We start from the raw sequence: 19,285 nt of genomic DNA, 5'->3' as shown, positions 1-19,285 counted from the left end.
TTACCTCCTGTACTATCTGTGCTTAAAGGAAAGTCAGAGATATTTTCCCTTGATTCTAGACTTTCTCTACAGCCTCATCATACATGTTAGTTCCTCTTCATATTGATCAGTATCTGGAACATTCTTACTTTAGTTGTCTTAAAATCTGTGTTCTCTTCCCATTTCTGCCTCTGTTTTGGGAAATGTTTATATACACTGAAAAGACTTGACACCTGAATTGCCATCTGTACATTTAAAATTGAAAGAGCTATTCCCTCTTGAGTATTTGATACCATTTGAGTAATTTAGCTTTGCATTTATTAGAAAATAGCACATTAATTTGACTTTGGGTTAGTAAAATATATTTAGGGAAGCAGATCAGTACCACAGGCCATCCTGATAAAAGATGAGACATGCGGACATTCGTAAAGGGATGCCAACTGTATGACAACAGCTGTTTTCTTCGAACAGTTCTATAGGGAATTTTTTTAGAGGAGGGGCAGGAGGATGCTTTATCAGGGGTCTTTTTAGTGTTATGTTTTGGTTTTCACTTTCTGTCCACTTCATACTAAGTAATACAAAAAAGAAACACCTTTCTCCTACAACTAAGATGTTGGTAGGACAAACCAAACAGGCAAATACTTGTCTTGACTAATTTTCTGTGATGAATCTTGTTAGATTGCAAGAAGAAAGTTGTAAGAATGGCCTGCAACCACAAAAGAACCAATACCTGTTGCTGGGGAAAAGATGTTTCAGGCAATGGAAGGATTTATCATAGTTTGTGGTGCTTTCTTTACATTTTCAGTAAAAACAAGGGCAAAATTAGTATACTTTTAAAAAGAAACCCATGTCTAAAATCCTCCCAGCTGGGATGGCAAGCCATTTTGTGCTGGCCCACATTTCTTCCCTAATTTCCTGGTAGGGGGAACTTCTGGACCCTGGGCTTTGAAGGAGGACCCTGATGAGGACAGGTAAGAAGAAGGGCCAGTGGATACAGGTTCTAGGGTATGAATCAAATGTCCCTGTGTCCAATATTGTTCCCATGAGGCATTCTTCCAGTGCTTACTGAGCCTGTGACTATGAAGTATGGAAAATCAAATCCAGTCTGTAGTTGTTGATGAGCAGAATTCTCAGGTGACACACTTCCAAGAATTTTCTGCAGGGGGGCAGTCAGGAGAAGAAAAACTACCATGGCTCTGCCTTTCCCTTCATACTATTAAATACACTGCTTTTAAGCCAGCCATCTTTGAGTCCCTGGTAGTTTTGACTCCTACCTCAACAGCTTGCTAAATTTTTCTTTGGTAAAAATACTGTCCAGCTGAATTGAGTGAAATCTGTGAGACTGACTTCTAGAAATATAACTCATCTCATCTGTCATCACTCAGAATTTGCCATTAGAGCTAGAAAAATTGATCACTGCAAGCAAACCTTCATAGAACTATGTACTCTGAAGTGCATGTATCATAAAAAAAAATTCTGGAAAGTCTCTAAGTGGGCCTTCAAAAATATTCACAGTCTGTTTCATCATAATAGATTATTTCATGCAAACTCTAAATTGTGGAGATGGGGACATAGCTTAATGGTAGGTATAAAGCTTGTCTAGCATGTATGAGGCCCTGGGTTTGATCCCCAACATTACAAAACATAAAGAATAAAAGAGATTTCTTTCTATCCTTCCTCTCTCTCTTCTTGTTTTGTCCTTTTCTCCCTCCCTTCAACCACTGAGCAATCTAAGCCCTAATCATCATTTATTTTTATAAACTTCTTAGGTACTTGGATTTTTAACCCATAAAAACCCAAATGCTACAGCCTAAACTGATGTGTGCTTTTGTCAAAGCAACAGGCGTTGAGTCATTAGCATGATGAAAGCTAATTTGAACCCTGGTATGATGTGATGTGGTGGCATGAGACAACTCTCATTCTATTTCATATGCAGTTGATTAGGTAGAAGGTCAATCATAGTTCTTAACCAAGGATCACGTAGATCCTGAAACTGGGGTCTTTATAATAACCTAAGTAAACATACAGCACAGTATCTAAACACATAGATGTATAGTACATGTACCCTCTGCCCACCTCGTTTTCTCTCATTGAAGAGAATCAAAAGATATTTCTCTGGCCTTGAGAACTATAGACTCTACAGGGCAATAGTTAATAAGAACACATCATTCACAAAGATATATACATAAGATGATGGCAGTGTACAAATGTATCACATCAATACTGAAGTAGTGGCACCATATCAAGGTTGAGAGATATCTAAAGAAAAGATTGAAGCTAGCCCTTGTCCAAGTGGGAAATGCAGAGAGTAGTTAAGAAGAGGGAAAGCTGCCAGGTGGGTGGGATGGCATGACAAAGACATGGAGGCAGAAGGCAGTGAATTGTTTGTGGGTGCTGGTGCCAGGCAAACCAATAAGCTGGGTGAACCAGCTTGACCACTTCAGGGCATACCAAGAGCTACCTGCTCCTACGATTCCTTCTGCTTCTCCTGACCACTTCCCACGCATCCTTGTGACCTTAGCTCAGACATCCTCCCTGGGGCTGATACTCTCCTCCAACCAGGTCTGTGCCAGGTGTCTTCCTCTGGGCTGTGACAACATCCTGTCTGTCTCCATGTGGTGTGGTAGTCACCAGATTCCAGGTTCCTGAAGGATGGAGACCAGGTCTAGCTCCTGGCTTGGTATAGCTGCTGGCACTCAGGGGTGTTCAGTGCAGATTTGTCGGAGATGGAAGAAAAGGAGATGGACAGATGTGGTTGTATAGGTAGAAGAGGTGAGCACAGGCCCAGAACTGTGAGTGAGATTTCACATAGAGCCCGAACACCAGCCTTCTCCATGGCCCTTTAAAAGACCTCCGATCCTTTTGCTTTCTATTTTAAAGGAGGAAAATTTCCACCTGTATCCTTTTGGGGTAGATAGTAATGTCCCTACCGAGTTAAAATAAATAAGGCAGGCAGATAATGTTTAGCAATCCATATAAAGATAGCATGGAAACACCAAGACTCACTTAAATGCTGGCTATGCATTTGAAAATTCTTCCACTGTCATTTTGACAGCTAAGGAGGAGCATTGCTGGTCTGTTTTACTTATTTCTTTATTTGCTTATGTATTTATTTATTTTTAATCTCTTGGGTTCCCTCCCCCGGGTAAGCACCACCACATAAGACTTTCCCATTGGATTCATCATGCCAGTCTGATTTCCTAGAGATAAAGCGTAAGAAAAGACAATTTGAAAGTAGAGCTTCTCTAATGAAAAGCTTCTCAGTGATGCTGATAAAAAGAAGAAAGTGAGGTGACAGATGACAACTGTCATGGAAAAATGTTTGGGAAGGGCTCCCCATAAAAATGATAGTACCCTCTTAAGAGGGCGCCCCACCCATCAGCTTTTTCTAGCCATGTGAAATAGTCATGACCTGAGCCAAGGATGGTGGAGCCAAGAAGCCTAGCTCTGCAATCTTGGCTCCAAATCCTCTTACCCGTATGGCCTTCTGTAAATCGTTCAGCCCTCAGATCTTCTTTTTTTCCCACTTATAAACTGCAGATTACACTACCTGTCTGACTCTTGGCAGGATTCAGCAGTTAACATTCCTAAGGGCCCTCTGATATAGAAAGCACAGAATAAATGTAGGTGTTAATCCTGAGAAGTGCCTTCTACATGAACAGCTGGAGAATGAATTTAAATTTTACATTTACATTTTTTTGTTGTAGTTCAATAACTACAGAGGTAACAGCTGGGCTTTTTGCTGCCAGAAACCCCTCATTTAAGAACAGTTAGCATCATTAATATAAATAAAATGGAAGAATTCTGGGCAGGGATGGAGGCAGACGAGTCTTCATTTCAACAGCAATGCTAGAGAGCTGTAGGCAGCTGAGGTTCTCAGATCGCATGGTGCCCAGGAGACTGGTGTTATCTTTCATCATTAGGGCAGGGGTTGTGATTAAAACACCAGTTCTCATCTCTCCTGTTCCACCAGCAGGTCCCCCTCCCTAGGCCCTTTGGAAACAGTCTGTCCTCCTGGCCTTTGACTTCTGCCCTCCTGCCTTCTCAGGATTCCAGGCCTGCCATTCCTCCCTCCTTCAGATCCAGCCAGTGCCTTCCTCTCCTTTCCCCTGCTTTGACAAAAGGAATCTGAGAGTTGCCCCTCCTCACTGTCCCCTCTCTTTGCAGCTAACACCAGTCTCCTGCTCTTGACACTCCAACATACCAGTATTTTCTAGCACTTTTGGGGACCCATTCAAATCCCGCATCTTCCTGTGTCTCATCATTAGCATTTGACATTATTGATCATGCCCTGGGCAGACACCCCTGTGCCTTCAGTTTCTGAGGCCAAGCCCTCCAAGTTGACCTGCTTCTTCCAAATGGCTTCTTCCCGTCTTCTGTGCAGACTCTTCTGACCACCTTGTAGGAGATGTCCTCGGTGCAGGAGCTGGTATGTTAGTGGTTCCAAAGATACCAGCCCCTGCCCTTACCCAGAGGAAGAATGGCAGGAGGAGACCTGAAAGGAAGTGTTGGGTTTATAGAGGAAATGGTAGGACAGAAAGCCTGTCCCCAGAGCAGAGCTCTGAGCCCAGGGGAGTCTGGCTGCAGTCATTCCAGAATCCCAATCTCTGCCACACACAGGGGGCTCTAGAAAGGGCTTCATCAGCTGCCTGTAATCCCTGCGGCTCAGGAGGCTGAGACAGGAGGATCACAAGTTCAAAGCCAGCCTCAGCAATGGCAAGGCACTAAGCAACTCAGTGAGACCCTGTCTCTAAATAAAATGCAAAATAGGGCTAGGGATGTGGCTCAGTGGTTGAGTGCCCCTGAGTACAATCCTCTCCAGTACCAAAAAAATAAAAATGAAAAGAAAGAAAGGGCTTCATTAGTCCTGACTGATTTCATATAAAGCTTCTCTCTCAGCCAGCTCCGCTTGTTATTTGGGATATTCTGTGGGCCCTTTCCATCTGAAAAGGTATATAGTTCTTCTCCGGGAAATTGTCTTGATTTGTTTCATGATCATTATTTGTTTCACTCTTATTTTTTCTTTGTTCTTTCTAGATAGAAATCCTATTGTCCTTTACTACACTCTTTTAGCTGATTATTTTGGCTTTTACTTTCATGTTTCCAAATAAATTGTTGTGATTATTGTTTTTTTATATTTTATTTCTCTTCTAGATGTTATCTGTTAGCTTTCTCTGATCTCTTATTCAAAATGAGTACTTTGTTCTCTTTTTCTACCCAGTCCTCTATTCTCTTAATACTCTATTGTTAAATTTTGATTTTTTGATTAGCTCAGTATTCAGCATTACATTTTTATGACTGATTGGTATTCATTCCATTAAACCACAATTATTTTTGCTTTTCTATACCATTATCATTTGTTGATCGTAGTCTTATTAAATGCATTCTTTCTCCTTTTGCTTAATTTTCTATGTATTTATTACTAAATTTACCCTAAACTCTGCCCCAGTTGTCTAAATTGCTTCTGAAGGCTTTCAGATCCTCTCCATTCCACCCCACCCCCTGAAAATAGTCAAACAGTCATGTCTTACTAAAGCATCTCTCTAGAAGCTTCTGGCCTAATCTAGTCTGAGTAAGTAGGAGGGTCAGCACCCAAGATCTTCCTTCACACTCATTTGGAGGATTCTCTTAGCCAGTCTCCTATATTAGATCCCACTTTTGACACCTTTTGTAAAACTTTTTGTTTGATGAAGCAGAATATTTGTTTGTTTGTTTGTTTATTTGTTTAGAGACAGGGTCCTCCTATGTTGCCCAGGTTGGCCTTAAGCTCCTGGGCTCAAGGGATTCTCTCTCCTGCCTCACCTTCCTGAGTAGTTGGACTACAGGTACATGCCACCACTCCTGGATGAGTGAAGCAAAATTTTAGTTTGTTTCCTGAGAAGGATGTCTAGAAACAAGTATTTTGTAGCCAAGCATATCTGAAAATATCTTTAGTCTGTCTTTAAAATTAATATTGTAGCCAATACATCTTTCTAGATTGGAAATAATTTTCCTTCAGAATGTTGAAGGTTTGGGCTGGTGATATAGCTCAGTGGTAGATCACTTGCCCAGCATGCACAAGACTCTGGGTTCAATTCATTCAATTCATAGACACACACACACACACACACACACACACACACACACAAAACAAAACAAAACAACGTACAAGGAATTTTGAAGATTTACAATGTTATATGAGAAACCAAGAGCTTATCTGACTTCCGGTTGTGTTTGTTCTGTTTGGGAAGTAGCTCTTGCCTTCCTTTGGTCCCAATGGTCTGAAACATGTAAGGTAGATGCAGTAGTTTGGATAAGTGTCTCCAAAACACCCACCTGTGGTACTATTGGTAGGAGGTGTGGGAATTTAATGAGGTGTGGTCTGGTGGGAGAAAGTTGTGTCACTGGAGACATGCCTTTGAAGGGAATATTGGGCCCCTTCCTCTCTCTTTGCTTCCCAACCACCATGAGGTCATCAGCCTCTTCTGTAAGGTCCAAAGCAACGAGGTCAAGTGATCATTGACAGAAGCCTCTGAAATTGTAACCTAAAATAAACAACCTTTCCTCCATATATGTTTATTTTCCCAGGCATTTTTTATGGCAATGGAAAGCAGAGTAACACAATGGATTTAGACCCATCCATTATATAGAGCACCCTTCTAGTTAGGAAATGCATTTGCTTCTACTCTGATAATTTTCCTGATTTATTTTAAGATAATTATTTGCTCTGCTCCATTTTTCTATGTACTCTTTTTATGGAAATCTGGTATAATGATCTCCTGAGCAGTCTTCTCATTTTCTCAACTGCCTTTTAGTTTGTTTGTTTGTTGTGTTTTGTTTGCATGCCTACATATTTTTTCTCATCTTTCAATGTACATTTCAATGCAGTCTTAAAATCATCTTTTAGCTGGATACAGTAGTACGTACCTGTAATCCCAGCTACTCAGGAGGCTGAAGCAGGAGGATCTCTTGAGTCCAGGGATTCGGGACCAGCCTAGGCAATGAGCAAGACTCCATCCCGAAATAATAATAATAATAATAATAATAATAATAATAATAATAAATCTTCTCTTGAATTTTGAGCCATTTTACTTTTTCCATTTTTAGGATCTCTTGATTTTTCAAAGTATCCTTTTTTTTTATATATAGTATCCAGTTGTCTTTTCCTTGGTATCGTTCCGTAGCTCTGTATCTAAGGATATTAAAGGTATATATGTGAAAGTTTTGTTTTTAAAATTCTTTCATCTTGGCTTGTTCTGTTTCAAGTTGCTTTTTTTTCTATTTATTCTGATTTTGACCTTTTATGTATGTGATTTTCCTCACATATCTGTCTGATAATTCTTGGGTTTTGCTTCTGTTTAAAAGTGGAGGCCTAAATAGCAAAGTGGGAGTTTTGAGAATATAGTTGCAGCTTAACCATAGTTGCCTGTATCACTATGGACTGACCTGACAAGGCCATTTAGCTGGAAAATCTCTGATGCACAAAAGAAACTCCTCAGTCTCATCACTGGGAGAAAACAGGATTGACTGCCCACACAGTAAGGACAGGGCAGGGGTCCCCAGGTTCATTGTGCATACATTTGGTTTGCAGCATCTTGACCCACCCTTCACTGGGCCTATGACCTTCAGTCCAGCGACCTTCTTCTCCAGGCTGGGTGGGGCAGTTGCCAAATGCTGAGGAATGGGAAGGGGTGGAGCACCAGCCTGCCTCCCAGGCAGAGGATAATCAACCCACACTTTGGTTCCTGGTGGAGGCTTCTGCAAGTATAAATTTGGTTCATTCTCAGCTCTCTGACTAGGGCTTCTGGTAAGTTTTAACACTGTTCTATCTGCCTTCCAGAATTTGCTCCTTCTCACCTCTTTCCTGTTATTTTACCCTTAATGAATTTACTCAATTTTTTTAAAGTGGACCTGAGAAGAAGCAGAAGTATGTACAAACCACCCATCTCTTCAGAAACCAATAAGTCTTCCAGGACTGTGACTGCTTTGTGTTACCAAACCCTAGCCACTGCAGCCTCCAACTTTCATAAAAAAGCCTTTCTTGAAAACAATTCCTGAAGTATTTTACAGTATTTCAGTTACTCTGAGCAGTGCATTGCTCCCTCCCATGCAGGTCCAACTTACCTGATTGATTTTGTCTGTTATTCTTTTAAAGACCCACAATTGAGTAGATTTTAATAGGACCTCATCTTGCCTTATTAGGCATGATCCTGTTATTCTATTGCTATTTAATGCTTATTAGGAGCTGGTGGTTTCTTTTAAAAGTTGAATTACATAGAATCCCTTCCTGATAAATCGCTGATCCAAATTAGTGGGTAGTAATTCCAATTAATTGGCTCAATCCTCTACTCCCTGAAAAGCCACCATCATTTCATTGACACTGCAACTCTTCTTTGAGTCATAATATTATTTGTTAGGACTAGTTAGCTGTTACCTTTTGCTTGTTAATACAAGTGTTTTGTGTATTGTTGTAACAATGATTTTTGGCTCTTTGCCCAAACTTTTGCTTACTGCCCTCATGCAGACCTGGTACAAATTAGAAAGTGGTTTTTGCCAACCCAGTTCCACTTTGAGCCATTTCCTAGTTCCATTTGATTATTCATTGTAGCTATATTAATTGTAGAAAGCAATGCCCTCTAAGTGCCTTAGAGACTGTTTTGACTTTGCAAGATGGAAGCCCAACAGACAGTGGTCAGATGGCAACAAAAAAGCTTTACTGGGAGCTCTGACCTCTAGGTACCAAAGTAATATTAAACCCAAATCTGACTTTCAGATTGTATTTAATAAGCTCCTAAAAGGGAGTGTGTCCTTCCTTTAGCCTTTCTCACCTCGACTAGTATAACAAATCCCAAATATGTGCTGTGACTAGCAAAGCAATCAAAGAGGATCAGTAGCAGACATTAAAAATCAAGTGGTCCAGCCATGCAGCCTCTTGATATAAATGCTTTCCCTTAGTCCAGAGTGAGGAGGTAATGGGGGGCAATTCTGACCCGCAGGCCAAAGCTCTGCTAAGGCTTGCTTGCTACTATCCTAGAAGTAAGAATGGGTTTTGCAGTTTTAAAGGGTGGCACTATGAAAAATTAAGGTAAAAAAGAAAAGGAGAAGAGGGGGAAAGAAGCAAAAGAAGAGTGAAAAGGGAAATACCTAACAGAAACTATGTGTTCCATACTGCCTGGGTCTTTATGAACAGGTTTGCAGACCTAGGGTCCAAAGACCCCTCTTCCTTGGCCTCATTCTTTTCCTGAATCACATGTTCCTTCTCAAATCAGGGAAATTGTCCCAAGTCTTTACTGTGGCTTTATCAATTTAAATATGTATATGTGTTTGTGCAAGTTTAAAAAAATATATAATTATAAATAGATTTGAATCACCAATTTTCCAGATCATAATATCTGAGATTATTTACCAATACAAATGACATATTGGAATATGTATGTGTACATAGGTCAGTGTAGACTAAATCCTTAGCCACACATTGTAAAAAACACAATATTATGAACAGTGTTGGCTTTAGGTGGAGCGACTATCATGAAAAATGACATGTCATGCTGAACTGTGTTTCTTCGTAAAGTATGAAATGTAGACAGAAGTAAAGTTAATGCCTGCCTATGAAATACAAATATTCTTTCATTTACTGGAAGCCTAACCAAAGAAAAGTTTTCAATTAGCCAACTAACTTTAGAATAAGTGATATTTGGGCTGGGGATGTGGCTCATGCGGTAGCACGCTCACCTGGCATGCGTGCGGCCCGGGTTCGATCCTCAGCACCACATACATACAAAGATGTTGTATCCGCCGAAAACTAAAAAAATAAATAAATATTTAAAAATATCTCTCTCTCTCTCTCTCTCTCTCTCTCTCTCTGTCTCTCTCTCAAAACAAAAAAGAATAAATGATATATTTTTTAAAAATCATGACTTAAGCAGTTTTCCTCCTTTGGTCTTTATCCATAAGAAATTCTGATTACTATCATTACTCAGTTTCACATTATAAAACATTTCCATTCTCCATACTCCAGAACATCCTATTTCTAGGTGAATGTTCCAAAAACACCTCTGATCCTATCATTCCTTGCTTTGTAACTCTCAGCTCTACATAACTTGTCAGATTGATCCACTCAACATTAAGAAGTTAAAACAAATAAGTGTATTATCAAACACTCCCTTTCACATTAATCATTTTGAAAGTCATTGAAAAATAACCAGTTGTACAGCTTATATTATTCTACATATTGTGGTATAATTCTCTCACTGTTGTGGGACTTTTTTCATATTTGCCTTGATTTTCTTAACAGAGTTGGCACACTGATAAACTGAAGATTCCTCCAATCGTCAAGTATTTCTCTTTGCTATCAATAGGTGATTTCATAGCATATTCAGATGATTGATCCAAAAGAATGTTTGTGCCTGGCATAATGGTGCACACCTGTAATCCCAGTGATCCAGGAAGCTAAGGCAGGAGGATCACAAGTTCAAGGCCAGCCTGTACCACTTCACAAGACCCTGTCTCAAATTTTTAAACAAGGATTCGGAGTTTCACTCAGTGTCAAAGGTGCTAGAGGGTTCAAGCTCCATCATCATAAAAAATAAAAATAAAGCTTTGTGAGGTCAGAGCTCCAGTACACAACCTATTTTAAAATTTAACCCTCCTTTAATATCCATTATTAACATGGAACTTTGCAGTTTATAGAATACTTCCATTATGATGTCTTATAATTATTCATTATAACCTTTTGAGCCTGTACTATAAAACAAATATATATATATATATATGTATCCCTCATCAATCTTTAATGCTTATCTTAAATGGTACCTGGGACTTACATAGTCAATTAGCTAACTTAGTGCTCTTTGATTCCTCTGTGACTGGTCCAGGGAACACACAGACTTGTCCTATGTTCATAGAATTCATCTCCAGCTGATAAATAGAATTCATTCTAAGGATGAGCACTGACATCAAATGTAAACTTTTACATCTTTCCTTGCAGAAAAAATTCATTTTTAAACATAAACAAGCATATTCTGTTGTTGGGATGGCAGATTGTAGAAATCCATAGGTCAACATTAAGCCATTGGCATTGTTTATTTTTTAAAAATGAGAAAATAAAACAGAAAAGTAGATTTCAGTGAGAAGCTGGTCTTGAAGTAAATGGGCGTGTCCTGGAAAAATGTGCTCTTGAGGAATCGTGATGGATCTGTACTGTTGTCAACTGTGGGTATTTAGGGAAGGAAACGGGACTCTTAATAATATGCCAGTCAAGTCAGCGAAGCACATGGTAGGGAGATGCTGATGCACCCTGTCTCAGCAGGAAACAAACAATTAGTTGTGCACTTTTTAGAGTTTTAATCATCTGAGATTTATTAACAAGGCCCACTGCTGACTGAGGAGGGTAGGGGCACTTGTACATAATACAGAAATGAATTGAGTCATCATTTAGGATATGGAACTTATCCTCAAACGGAATGCATTGAAATGACACTAAATGTCTCAAAAAGTACAAAAGGAAGGGAAAAATAAAGGGAGGAGGACAAAAGACATTAATTCCAAATAACTGCCTTTATCAAGAGGGGGATAAAAAAGAGCAAAATGTTTGAAATGCCTAAAAGTTACCAAGTTCCTTTTATTAACTAATCTGTTCATTTCTATAGCCTCACTACTGAATTGATGACTTTTTTTAAAAAAGTGGGAAAACTTCCCTTTCAAAGTAAACCAGGAAAAGCTTTGAAAAGCACTGTTGCTCTAATGACAGGGTTAGGGGGGCCTGTCCTCCTACAGTTAATGAGCTTTTCGCCTCCTGCAGGGAGAAAGCAGCCATCTCAAGGTCTGCACTGTGGCCAGATGCTCCCAAGCAATTAGGAGCTGATTAAGTGTTTATCTTCTTTACAGGTGGGAAGGAAAGAATGAAAACGAAGTGGGCAGATGTAAAGAGACCGGCAAAGTTCACGTGACTGTGGATCTCAAATACTACAGACCAACTGAAGTGGTAAGGTCTCCCTCATCGCCCAGTGTGTGGTCACATTTGGCCACTAACTGGGAAAATGCTCTCATTGAATGCCTATTGCCAACTTTCAAAGCCATTTGTGCACCTCTCTGGCATCCTTCTGCAGGCATTTCCCAAACCAGAACACGGGAATTAAATTTGTGATATCATTATCACCACAAAAATCCATGACTCTATTAAGAAAAACAAGAGTAAAACACACCCAAGGAAATAGTTGATCTCAGAAATGGAGGCTGATAGCATGGGCACATCCCATCACATTAGTCTGTTCTGATGGCTGATCTCCAATGCTAACTTTATAAGTCAGGTGCTCTGGACCTTCAGGGTCTGTGGGATCTGGAGGATCACTTGATGCTCTAGCTGAGCCTGTGCACCCTTGCACATGTGCACACATACACTCACATTCATGCACACCCATACAAGACATATTCACAGACATACCTAAGTGATTAACAGACTAAAGACTCACCTCAAGTACCACACAGTCTATGAAGCCTTTTCTGACCAATACTCTACTACCACTGTAATTTCTCCCCTTTCCTATGTGTCCACATTGTCTGATGTGCATAATTCTATTATAGTACCTATTATAATCACTTGTTTTCATGTCTTTCTTCCATTATCAAACTCTGAATTACTTAAAGATAGGGACTTTTTAAAAAAAGAGTATAACAATGTAGGTGTTTAATACATACTGACTGATGGGTTGATGGATGAATAAATTTATAAGTACAGAAGTCCCTTTATTAAGAAATAACCCATAGATCATTAGTATCAATAGTATATATTATTAATGCATAATATCTTCTTTTCCTGAATTTATGGAAACATGTAGCTTAGTATTGTTACTTTAATGTGGTCCATTCTCACTATGGTGACAAAACACAAGATCTTAAATATAATAGAAATATACAAAGACAACTGGAAGCCACATCTTGAGACTGCAGCATTCTAATGTGATGATCACCAAATGAAGTGCACATTAACTGTGAAGGTAGAATCCTTTTGAACTCCTTTCCCTGTTTTGAACCAATTTTCTTTCTGGTTATACAGCCTTTCAGAGATTAAGAAACTGCCAGAGAAAAGAAAAATCAACTGTGAATATGTAGTCATTAAATACCCTTTAAAATTGTTGTTTCAAACAGAAACAAACAAAAAAAAAAGCTGTAGTTGGTGCTCTGGTACACACAGGAGGGGAGAAAAGGCAAAGGAAGCAGCCAGTGCTTGGGAGAGGCAGGACTGCGTGGTCCTGCATTGTCCCAGCACAGGGCGTGGCCCAGGCTTTGACACAGCCAACAATTGTTCCTGGTGCTAATGGTGAGTGGGTGTGCCTAGAGAGGATGTGCCCTGTCCCTGGAGGAGGAAGATACCCGCCACACTGCTGCTGACACAGCACCGACTGCCTGTCTAGAGTCCCAAGCCACACTGCCGTTTGTTTCCCCTGTCCCCATGAGGTGCCACAAGGGCATCATTTTTCTGGAACATTGCACAAATAAAATATATGTGCAAATTCGTTTTTCTGCTCACAAACAAAAATAGTCATCTCAGAGTGGAAAATTAACAAAGCCAAAAGAAACCCGAGTGCTTACAACAGCTCAAATGTGGCTCTTTCTCTCACTTGACCCCAAAATAGTTTCAAAAGCTAGGAAGTCATTAAGAATGGCTTGTCTGTCATTCTCACTTAGGCAAGGTGTGGGATTGATAAGGACACTGAACAAAAGAATTTGCTGAACAGGAAAGGGACCCTAAGACTAACAAGACTTGTTCTTGAATCCCCATGGACCCTCTTTCCTGCAGCAACACTATGCCCCTCCTCCATTTCTTTTGTTCATTCAAGCGCTATCATCATACCTGTTCTGCAACTCTGTTGACACTAGCATTGTTTGAACATAAGAGTGGTGTCTAATTTCATATGCCTGCTTTTTTTTTTTTAACAACCCATCTAGCTCTCCTCTGAGATTCCATTTCCCTCCTGATTTTGGATCTTAAACTATGTTTTATCTTTCTAGGCCTCTAGGCTGCATTAATTACTTTCACTCCACTTCAACTTGGTATTCCACTGGGTGTACTTTTCTTGTATAGTGATATTACAAATTTTAACCTAATTCCTCAGAATGAGATTCCCCTAAAACTTGGAACAACATGATGTCTTCTGTGGAGTTTTCCTCTGGGATGACCGTTCTTCCTGTCAAAGGCATCTAGAACAGTCTATTCTGCACAAGCCAGAGGTTTCTTTTCATTTTTCCTGGGATTGATTCTATGAAAGTTTGTTCTCCTGATCAACTTTGGTCATCTATCCCCCAAGATCTTCAGTATATTGAGGCACTCGAAGCTAAAAGCATAAACTTGGCCCAAGGGGAATGGTTCATGAGTAGAGCACGTTTCAGTATACTGAAAGCCCTGGTTCCATCACCAGGCCAAAAAATAGAAAACAAATTAAAAAAAAGCATAAACTAGGTTTTATTACAGTTAAATGATTCCAGAATGACTGACAGAAAAAAAAGTACCAAGAAGAAAATTTGAAAACAATAAAATATGATGAGAACATCAGGTCTCATAACATGAATATCCTAAAGCAAAATTAATAGGAATTAGAGCTTTATGTTATTTTTTTGAATAAGCTCAGCCTAGTCTTAAGTAAGTCCCTTTGCTCAGCAAAGTCAGTTACTCATCCAAAAGAGGCCACCAGTGAGACATGTAGAACATGGTTCTGCATGTGCTTATAACTTTTTTCCTCACTGATTTATCCAATACTAACCCTTAAATCTTGCTCTTGTTCCAACTTGGAATGTTTTTATTCTGGACCAAAGACTTCAGCATCCAATTAGAACTGAATAGAGCCCCATTTAATGGTACTTAACCTATAAGCCTTTGGGGTTTCCTTTAGATCTTTAGGAGTTTTGCTGCTACAGATAGCTTAATCTTAGAAATTAGACTTTAAATTCTCATTGACTCTGAATTCCAGTATTTGCTGAAGGCAATCTTAATACTTGGAATTCTGTACGACCTAAGACTTGTGCCTTGGCCTGGGAGTGCCTTAGCATGCATGAAGCCCTGGATTCCATCCCCAGCATTGCAACACAAAACAAAAAGATTCCTTCCTTGTGTATGGTTACTTATACATACATAGGTTTATCCCACCGATTTATTACAGAATATACTCATTTCTGGAGAAGTAGTAACATTGTGTCCTGGGAACCCCTCCCCTCAAAAAATGTAGGACTTTGAGCCAGACTACCTAAATTCAAAACCTGTTTTTGCCTAGCTGTGTGACCTTAGGCAAGTTACTTAACTTCTCAGTGCGTCTGTTTTCTCATTGTTAAAAGTAAGGTTAATAATAAAACTTCTTCCAAAGAATTGCTGGAGATTTGACAGAGTCCATTATACAGTGTCTGGCACACAGTAAATACCTAATATTGTTTATTTATTCACTCACTGAATATTTAATAAACACTGTGCTAGACCCTGGGAATACAAGTATGAACAAGACACATGTGGCTCCTTCCCTTGTAGAGGTAGGATGATACCAGTTCCTAGAGTCCAGAACCTTTGGAAACTTTCGTAGGACATCATTAATGAATTGTGCAGGTTAACCAGTGATAAGTGGATAACAAAGGCTGATGGAGACTTCTAGCAAACATTAATATGTACTTGTTCTGTCTTGGTTCTCATTCTTTTGGAATCTTTCTTGAAGGTTCAGTAGCTATTCAGTGATATGGAAATATAAAAATAGGAGAAAATTTGTACTGACCTATTGTTTAGTTTAAAATAACCACAAAGATATCCTCTTTTTCTTTGAGAACTTTAACTTGGAAAATTCTCAAAGGAAGGATTAATGGAATATTCATCTTCATGTGCCAGATTTTTAACCACATCATATGGTTGGTTCACTAAAAAATAAAAAATAATAAGACTTTTTCATTGAAATAAACAAAATCCTTTTTGTCTACAGAGCACTTGTAGGAATTGGGGTGATGGATACATTCACAGACCCAAATCAATTATTTTCCTGAAAATATATTTTGGTTTAAACTCCACTAGGTGATATTTACTAACTTTTTTTTCATTGCTATACCATTTGTCTTTAAAATTTACTTTTCTCCCTGTTGTATTTCCAGTGTTCTAAGTTGTGCTTGGTTCTTGTTTTATTTACCTAGAAACCTTATATTTATTCCTAATCTTTACAGATATTAGCAAAAAAAAAAATCATGGGTTAAAATCTAGAACTAGAAAAGCAATAACTTCAAAGAAGTCTGACCAGCAAGCTCAAGTGACTCCCTCCCCCCGTGAAAACCTGTGGACTGTTTCTAATCAGACCACCATATGCTTGTCGAGTTGTCCCTCCCGCTGTCCCCCACCACAAACTTTTCCTAATATTTTTCCGTAAACTATGTTAAGTTAAATGGCCTGTAATTGCTTGCTCTATCTCACAACCCTGTTTGGAATAATGATATGTAACACTTTCCAGACCTCAGGAATCTGATCTGTCATCAGAGGACTTGTATAAATACCAGTTAGAGCTTCCCTCTGTATTTGGGGGTGAAAATCCCTGGACGTGTTCACCAGGGTGGACTTTTGTCCTGAAACTTGTCCCCTTTTCCTCCTGTAGCTGCTCTCACTACTGCACACTTGCCCTCCCAAAGCAGGAAATGAGATCCCCCACTCTATCTGCCGCAGCTCTGATAGAGGCATTCCGTCTCTCCGTCCTGATCTTCTGACCTCGAAGGCTCTCCTTCTCCCCTCCACTCCTGCTCTTCTTTGTTCCTTTCTCTGCCTGGTGGAAGCCAGGGTCAGAGGATGCAGAGAGCAGATTAGGGCCAGCGCCACTCTTCCGGCACTCCTGGCTCTGTGAAAGGAGAAGCTAGACTATTCGTTCTGAAAGGTCCCTTCCAGTTTTAATGTCCTGGCACCTTCAGACCACAGTGGTGTGGAATGCTGTCAATAATGCCCAATCAGAATGCTTCCTCTTTTGTAATTATTCTCTAGACTTCTTACTACTTGTATTTTATAAATAGTTTATATCTCTAAATCACTGTTTATATATTTTAAGCCTCCCTCTTAGGCTCCTCATACTAATCTTTATATCCTTCCTTAATCACATTGGCCTTTCCTGCCCTTTTCCTTCCTTGGACTTAACTGCGAGAGCTTTAGGTTTCAGTCTCTCCAATTGCTTCTCAAATGTTCCACTGTGTGTTGCCCATACTTCACAGGATCCCAGGAGCATTTGACATTCCTCCCAAAGCCTGTGATCCTTCTTCAGCTACTGTCCCCACTCAAAAGCATTTCATACTTAATGAAATAGTAGTTGTGTACTGATTATAATGTCCTCAGCTTCCTCTTGTTTTCTTTTCCTCTCCTTGGACGTCCCTTTTTTATGGTCAAGTTTGGATTTAAATGTTGTTGTTAAAGACTCAAAATCCATCTACATAACTAGGTACCTTCTCTTATTGAAAGATAGTTTTTGTGTTTATCCTTAAGACTGTCTGGCATCCTTAATGTCGATGTGTTCTTTGAGTGCACCAGTAGAGGTTTCTCATAGAATTTTAACCTTTTTTTTTTTCCAAAAACTATCCAGGTACTGACTATCCTCATTTATAAGCACAGTATAGACCTCTTGATATCTATAAAATAAAATCTCCAAAATCTTTTTATCATCTCAGAAATGTGTTTTAGCATCCACAATGGCTTTTCTTAGGAAGAACAATTAGTAGTTGAGTTCAGCTTCTTTCATAGCTAGCTCTGATGTAGCTCCCTCACGGTATTGAATTACATATGAGTGATCCATTCATTAGTGCAATCACTGGTTCCATTTTTCTTTTCATACTCATCAGTACTTCAAATTTTTGAATATCCCATCTTTAAATTTTAAATTTTTGTCTTGTTTTACAAAGCAACAATGTTCTTCATGTTCTAGTAAGTCATGTGTACTTTCTAAAATAACTGTAACTCAAAAATCTCTATATTCATGGAGATTTCATAAAGAATACTGTCTGTGCCTTCCTTCCTGCACCCTATCCTAACATTTTGATCCCAGTAAAATTAATTATTGTTTTGAAATTTTTTTCCCCTAGCACATTCTTCCCTTGGAAGCAATTACTCTCCAGACACCAAGTATTCTAGTCTACTAAAATGTAGTGCAGGTATTTCTCCTGTGTGCTCTTCTCTCACCCCAGATGCCTCCTCTTGCCTCACTCCCCACACCCTTGGATCATGCCAGACTGATTTCTTCATTTATTGTTACATCTACTAGCAAAGTTGAGAATCCATCTGGCTGCTTGTCATAAACTTCCCAGGTGACATATCTGCAGCCAATGGTCTTCCTGAAATTGTAGCTCCAACAATGATGCTTAATGTACTTTGCCACTAGTAAATACCCGGTTCCATTCAGCAGTTGTTCATGGATAGGAACTGTCCTTAATAGCAAAATTCAATTTGGATATTTTGTAATACTGAATAAATCACTCATTTCCTGGATAAGTCATGTATGCCCTGCTTCATAAACACCTGCTATGAGAATATGTAACTAAAAAACAAGTATGTGTACAAACTAAAAGATCCTTTAGTTTTTAGTATTCATTACAGGAATCCCTTACTTATGACATTTACCATGTACATTTAAAATACCATTCTGAGCCAGACATGGTGGAGAACACTTGTAATCTCAGCTTCCTTTGTTGTTATTGTTGTTGTTATTGTTTTTATTTGTTCTAATTAGATATATGTGATAGTAGAAGGCATTTTTTAACTCCAACCCATATTTTTTTATTTAAATGGTGAGTACAATGGGCCTTATTTTTGTTTACATGCACTGGACAAGATGAGTTAGATAATAGGGACTGAGGAGAGATAATAAAGTCAAACTTTGTACCTTTAATAAAAGCTAATTTAAAAATGATTTGTGCTTTTAAGTATTTTGTGGGGTTTTTTTTAGAAAGTTTCTAATTCATGTCAGCATGTTCTGCTCGTTTTTCTATTTCATTTTGTTTTCTTGATTCTTTGCCCCAATGCTTCTTATCCACAATTTCAGCAATCCACAATGAGGAATCACATCCCACAATACAGCTTTCTGTCCTCTTGCTTGTTCTTCCCCTTTCAGCATTGAGTTGAAGGCATTTTTTAAAATATTTTTTAGTTATAGATAGATACAATATCTTTATTTATTTATTTATTAATTTATTAATTATGTGGTGCTGAAGATTGAACCTGGTGCCTCACACTTGCAAGGCAAGCTCTCTGCCACTGAGCTACAGCCCCAGCCCCAGCCCCAGTAGAATGCATTTTGACACATTGTACACAATGGAGCATAACTTCTCATTCCTCTCGCTG

General features: G+C 39.1%; 1 protein-coding gene across 1 annotated transcript in view; it reads left to right on the top strand.

Annotated features, from left to right (window-relative positions):
* Gmds (GDP-mannose 4,6-dehydratase) overlaps positions 1–19,285 on the top strand; it is a 632,956-nt gene that overhangs the window by 521,664 nt on the left and 92,007 nt on the right. Inside the window, exon 9 of the mRNA XM_026398920.2 lies at positions 11,845–11,941. Within this exon, the coding sequence (XP_026254705.1) occupies positions 11,845–11,941 (97 nt within the window). The remainder of the gene's footprint in view (positions 1–11,844; positions 11,942–19,285) is intronic.

The sequence above is a fragment of the Urocitellus parryii genome, chromosome 8, assembly GCF_045843805.1.
Source record: "Urocitellus parryii isolate mUroPar1 chromosome 8, mUroPar1.hap1, whole genome shotgun sequence".
In the NCBI taxonomy this organism is placed as follows: Eukaryota; Metazoa; Chordata; class Mammalia; order Rodentia; family Sciuridae; genus Urocitellus; species Urocitellus parryii.
Note: the sequence above shows the minus strand (reverse complement) of the source record. Positions and strands in the feature narration are given on the sequence as shown.